Source organism: Sinocyclocheilus rhinocerous, unplaced genomic scaffold (genome assembly GCF_001515625.1).
Source record: "Sinocyclocheilus rhinocerous isolate Xijiao unplaced genomic scaffold, SAMN03320098_v1.1 scaffold3382, whole genome shotgun sequence".
NCBI lineage: Eukaryota > Metazoa > Chordata > Actinopteri > Cypriniformes > Cyprinidae > Sinocyclocheilus > Sinocyclocheilus rhinocerous.
Window position 1 is genome coordinate 195,640 of NW_015659703.1, and position 5,787 is coordinate 201,426.

The 5,787-nt window shown below is 41.5% G+C and overlaps 1 protein-coding gene across 1 annotated transcript; it reads left to right on the forward strand.

Moving 5' to 3' along the window:
- Positions 1-234: 234 nt before the first annotated feature.
- On the forward strand, positions 235-4,802 carry LOC107724048 (forkhead box protein F2-like). Its single transcript, XM_016532827.1, has 2 exons — positions 235-1,781; positions 3,879-4,802. Exons 1-2 carry the CDS (start codon positions 794-796, stop codon positions 4,043-4,045), a joined length of 1,155 nt encoding a protein of 384 aa, XP_016388313.1. The 5' UTR covers positions 235-793; the 3' UTR covers positions 4,046-4,802.
- The last annotated feature ends 985 nt before the right edge of the window (positions 4,803-5,787 follow it).

The following is a 5,787-nucleotide window of genomic DNA, read 5'->3' on the forward strand; positions in this document are numbered from 1 at the left end:
TTACGTGCTCGCATTCTTCTCTCTTCGGCGAAGCGATGTGCTCTCGCTTCGCACTTACTTCTCCAGACGGTCAAACGCGCCGTTACATCGTACCACTCACTAGAAGTGCTTTTCTATTTAAACCTCCCGTTTTCCAGTGCCAGAACTCTCACCAAAACACGCCATTAATTACTGAAGCTCTGACAGCCTTCGCCCCGGTGTTTGGCGTGTGGCGCTGTTGATTGAAACGTCGGGCTAGGCTTGATAAATGGCGTTATTGCGTGTATTTAGACTGTCAGAGGGGAGGTGGGGAGTCTCTCTCCTCGGACTCTGCACAGCCTCCTGCCAGACCGATAGCTGGAGGCATGCCAGACATGGAAAGGGGTGGGTCTCTGCAGTTTGAGGAGATTTCTTGGAGGAATTTAGTGGGGATCTAGGGGGCAGAGAGAGATTTACGAATTGATAGGTGGTCGCGTTTTGTTTGGCCGCATGTCTTTGCGCCAGAGGACTCTGGAGCATTGAGTTTCCTTCTCTTAAAGGATTAGTCTTCACGATGGCCACCAAGAGACTAAGGAGGGGTCGCTATCCTGGCGACACACAGCTGGTGGCTTCAACCAGGAGCGCGTTCTGCGAGCAGAGCAAAATTGTGGCGCACTGACCTCGGCCGCCTTGAAGAGTCATTGGCTTTTAAAAGAGATTTGCTTGGAGTACACAGAGTTTTCTCATTTATTTTTTTTAGCCCTGACTCTACTTTTGAAAATTAAACCCGCATTTTTACATCCGTTCAGCTTCCTTTGGGCTACAAGGCTTAGCAATGACGACTGAGAGCTCTCAGCAGCAGCTGGACCCGACGCCGGCTCCCATCAGATCCAGCCCGGCATCCAGTACCATGCACTCGGCGCTTCAGAGCACACAGACAGCGCTGGAGAGCACAGCTGCGACCGGCAGCAAGGGCAAAAAGTCCAACTCGGGCATGAGACGCCCCGAAAAGCCGCCTTATTCCTATATCGCCCTCATAGTCATGGCGATACAGAGCTCCCCGACCAAAAGGTTAACGCTGAGTGAAATCTATCAGTTCCTCCAAGCGCGTTTCCCGTTTTTTAGGGGTTCCTACCAAGGCTGGAAAAACTCTGTCAGACACAATTTGTCTCTCAACGAGTGCTTCATCAAACTTCCCAAAGGCCTCGGGCGGCCGGGCAAAGGCCACTATTGGACCATCGACCCCGGGAGCGAGTTCATGTTCGAGGAGGGCTCTTTCCGACGCAGGCCCCGTGGTTTCCGAAGGAAATGCCAGGCTCTCAAACCGATGTACCGCATGATGAACGGCATCGGCTTCGGCGCTTCAATGCTGCCCCAAAACTTTGACTTCCAGTCGCCCTCCGCGTCCCTGGCCTGCCATACCAACAGCTATAATCTGGACATGATGAGCAACCCTGTGCCTGGCGTTCACACGGGTTACGATGGCCTCAGTACAGCAGGCCATCATGTCTCACACATGTCGCCCAGCTCGGGTTCTACATACATGACGGCGTGCCAAGTCGCTTCCAACGGCGAGTACGGCCCAGACAACAGCAACAGTCCGCTGCACTCTCCGCCGGCCATGAGCGGCTCTCTGGAGTGCCATTCGCCGTATGGAGCCGCCTCGGCACATTGGGCTTCATCAGGTGTGTCTCCTTACATTAAACAGCAGCCGCTAGCCTCCAGCAGCCCAAACTCCTCCGGATTACACTCGAGTATGCCGCCTTATTCTCTGGAGCAGGGCTATCTGCATCACAACGGCAGAGAGTCGGCAGACATCTCAGGTATAGGCTATAAAGCCGCTAATGCACACACTCTTTACAGTGTCTCGATTTGATATTTCTGTATAAAGTTTAACAGGTCTAAGAAGGCATTTATAGAATACTTAAATAGGCCATACTCTCTAAAAAATGCTGGGTTGTTTCAATGCAACTTTGAGTCAAGTATGAACTAACTCAACTTTTGGGTTAAAAAAAATTAATGTAAAAATTTAACCCAACAGCTGGGTTAGTCCATATTTTGACCCAAAGTTTTTTGTTAGAGTGTAGTTTCTCATAAATACAAATCAATGTAGCTGCTGTTGTTTTAAAAACATTTTAATGTGATGTCGTTTAAAACGAAAAGCCTGCCTAAATATTACAATTTAAGCACGCAAATCAAGTTTGTATACAAGAGGCAATGTGTTTTTAGCGGACATCATGTGTAACAATTTAGCCTTTTTCGAAGTATTAAAGTAGCACAGATTGTCGAAGCAATTTCATTGATGCTTTTAAAAATACATTTTATTGCAATCATTATGCCTGTACATCGATAACTATTTACAATTAGGGACCACAGTATTTATAGAAAGGGCAGATTCCAGAGTCGTGCGAGTGTACGATCATATCATTTTTTTATTCATTCAAATTGGGACATGTAAGTATTTTTTCTCCCAGAGGCCTACATGTGTTACGTGGCAACAGTCCGCTGCACTCTCCGCCGGCCATGAGCGGCTCTCTGGAGTGCCATTCGCCGTATGGAGCCGCCTCGGCACATTGGGCTTCATCAGGTGTGTCTCCTTACATTAAACAGCAGCCGCTAGCCTCCAGCAGCCCGACCTCCTCCGGATTACACTCGAGTATGCCGCCTTATTCTCTGGAGCAGGGCTATCTGCATCACAACGGCAGAGAGTCGGCCGACATCTCAGGTAAAGCATAATGTATCGATTTGAGATTTCTATATCAAGTTTAGCAGGTATAAAAAGGCATTATGCAAATATAATATAAATAAAAATAATTTAGCTGCTGTTATTATAATACCATTTAAATTTAATGCCGTTAAAAAAAGGCATGCTTAAATATTACAATTTAAGCAAACACATCGATGTTAAATCAGATTTGTATACAGGAGGCCGACACCATTTGTAGCAATTTAGCCAAATATTTCTCGATGTATTAGCAACGCGTATCGAAGCCATTTCATTAATGCTTTTAAAAATGCACTTACTATGTTTTCGTAGTACCTGTTCATCGTTAATTATTTACAATTATGGACCATAGTATTTGCAGAAAGGGCAAATTCCTTGAGTCATGAGACTGTACAATCATAAATGTTTTTTATTTCCTCAAATTGGGACATGTAAGTAGCCTACATTATTTTCAGAGGCCTACATAGTTTAATGCGTTGCATGTGTTAGAGGCGCATTTAGACTAATGGATTAAAGTTTGTGCGTGGCAATTAAGAATTACTCACACTTTTTGAGTTGATTTTCCTGCAGTGCTGTTTTGGAGACACAGTATAATTAGGAAAATAGCAGATGTGTGACGCAGAAGGCCTTTGTGAGCTGTTTGGGATTTTTTCTATTTCTTTCCATCATTTCTTAAGGTTAAGAAAACAGTAGATTGGCAATGAAACCCCGACATTAATGCAAACTCAAGAGGATTTTACACGTGTATTCAGTGAGGGCTGTTTTAACTGTGAGGCTTCATATGAGGCCCAGGTGGACAAAAAAATAAACACTTAGCTACCTAAACGACGTTTTAATATAAGAAAAAGCAAGAAATATGCGGTGGATAATTGTTATAATTCTAATAATGCGTTGAAACAAAAATGGGAGGAAGTCTGATATCGGTTGAACTGAGTTCACTTACAGAGATTTACAGAAAACAATGCCATTGTTCTTAAAAGACTGACATTGAAAGCACTAGAATGCATCGTCTGAGCCTGTAACAAGCATGTCTTCTATTAAACCTAAACACAATGGGCTGTTACTTTTCTGTAGAAAGCGCTAAACTGAAATGCATCCACTTCTAAGAAGATTGTAAAGACAATTAAGCATACGTTCGATGACGACATTATTCTAGCAATATACTAATAATGGTGTTTTTTTTCTCGCTCAGCAGGAATGTCTCGATACCAATCCCACTCATCGCCAGTCTGTGACAGAAAAGACTTTGTGCTGAACTTCAACGGTATTACGTCGTTTCATCCATCCAGCAGTGGATCCTACTATCACCATCAGCTTCATCACCAAGGAGTCTGTCAAGATGTAAAGCCATGCGTTATGTAATTTAAACCATGACAAGCAGAAAATAATAATAATAACAGTAATAATAATAAACCCGAACGTACGGACTGAACTCGCAAATTACGAGATTGTGTGCGTTTGATGCACGGTTATCTATGAAGAATAAACACAATCAATGGAAGGCGAAACGAAGCCGTTCATCTCTCCGTATTTACTGAGAGAAACTATGAAGAAAGAAATGAACTGATCGGAACCGAGGACTCCGCGGGGAGCGTTTGGGCTTTTTTTTGGAAAGATTATGACATATATTTACTATCTTGGAAAGACCTCGAAGCGTCTGTAAACGAGGAGACGTGATGTTTAACAAAGCTGTTTATCCAGTCCATAATCAATAGCCAAGTCTTTTGTTTGATCTGACCACATTTTCAGTGAGGATGAGAGGGGAAAAGGCTCAATGACTGAGCATTTAAATTCGTAGTAAAATTAAACCTTGTTATTTTCGATGCACTCAGCAACACCGCAAAATACTGAATTCTGAGTTCAATGGCGGGAATCAATGCATGTCACAAACCCACTTGAATACCAAATATCTTATTTGTCTAAACCTTATGTGTGTTTCTTTTTTGACGGCTCTTCAGTATTTCCACCTCTTATATTTTCAGGGGTGAATGTGTAGGTTTGTGGGTAATTCATGTGTAAGAGGCCTACAAAAAAACGTATTAGAATAATAATGATTGCACTTTTGTTAGTTTAACAAGTTGACAAATTACAGTTATGTACAGTACAATAAAACGATGTATTCTCAAAAAAAAACAAAAAAAAAACAGTAAGTGTATTTATTTATTTATTGCTTAACCATGCTCAAATGAGTTCTTTTTTATTTTCCGTAAAACACGACCAAGACTCCTTTATTTTAACTGGTTTGAACAACAAAAAAAGCTTTCTAATTATTAAAATCCAGTTTATACCAAATACTCTGGCAGTACATGAAACTCCCCCAAACTTGTGCTTACAAACTTGTTACGCTTCAAATATTAATAATAATAACCGGTCAAATATTAGAACCAGCAATATTTTGGCTTATTGTATGCATTTAGGCAATTGTCTGTGAAAATGTATCTTTTAGAAATAAGAATAACTCGCTTCTTCAAAAGGAAAGAACGCGTCCTTATTACATTGTAGTAAAAATAAACAGGTAGTAGCCTAGGTAAAAATAAATACAATAGAGGTATGAAACTGCAAAGAAAGCCACACTTTTGATCATTTTATGATCAATAATCACAACTCGTAAAACTCCCTCGAAATTATCGGCGCACTCATAATACGCCCTTTTATATGCACTCTGATGCCCTCTAAATCAAGCATACAAATAATAAATAAAATAATAATACATTTCATATTTCTCATTGAAATCTCAATTTAAATAAAATCTCAATTGTCAAAAACACGTTATATTCCGACTCCCATGAAATCAGTGACAGTCAAATAAAAGCATGGGGCATCTCTTAGCTGAGTTTGAGGATTATTGGAATTATTAACGAGCAGAAAGAATAGAGAAAGTCAACAAGCGTGCCGAGGTTAACTCAGTTTAACCCCTACTGCTCAGTTTAAGGCCTACGCTTTACACAGCCTGCGGAATTTCAACAGTTAAACGCGGTGCAATGTCGCCATCTACCGTTACACCAAACACTGTGCCAATGTATAATCGTTATTTGTTATTTAAATGCTTATGGTTACATTCTTTCCCCTCAAAATAATACAAAACTAAAACAAAACTTCTTATT

Excerpts from the sequence above, each read along its gene's own strand:
- LOC107724048 (XM_016532827.1), top strand. The coding sequence starts at position 794 with ATGACGACTGAGAGCTCTCAGCAGCAGCTGGACCCGACGCCGGCTCCC. Across the intron at positions 1,782-3,878 it reads AGAGTCGGCAGACATCTCAG|GAATGTCTCGATACCAATCC; the intron begins GTATAGGCTATA and ends CTCGCTCAGCAG.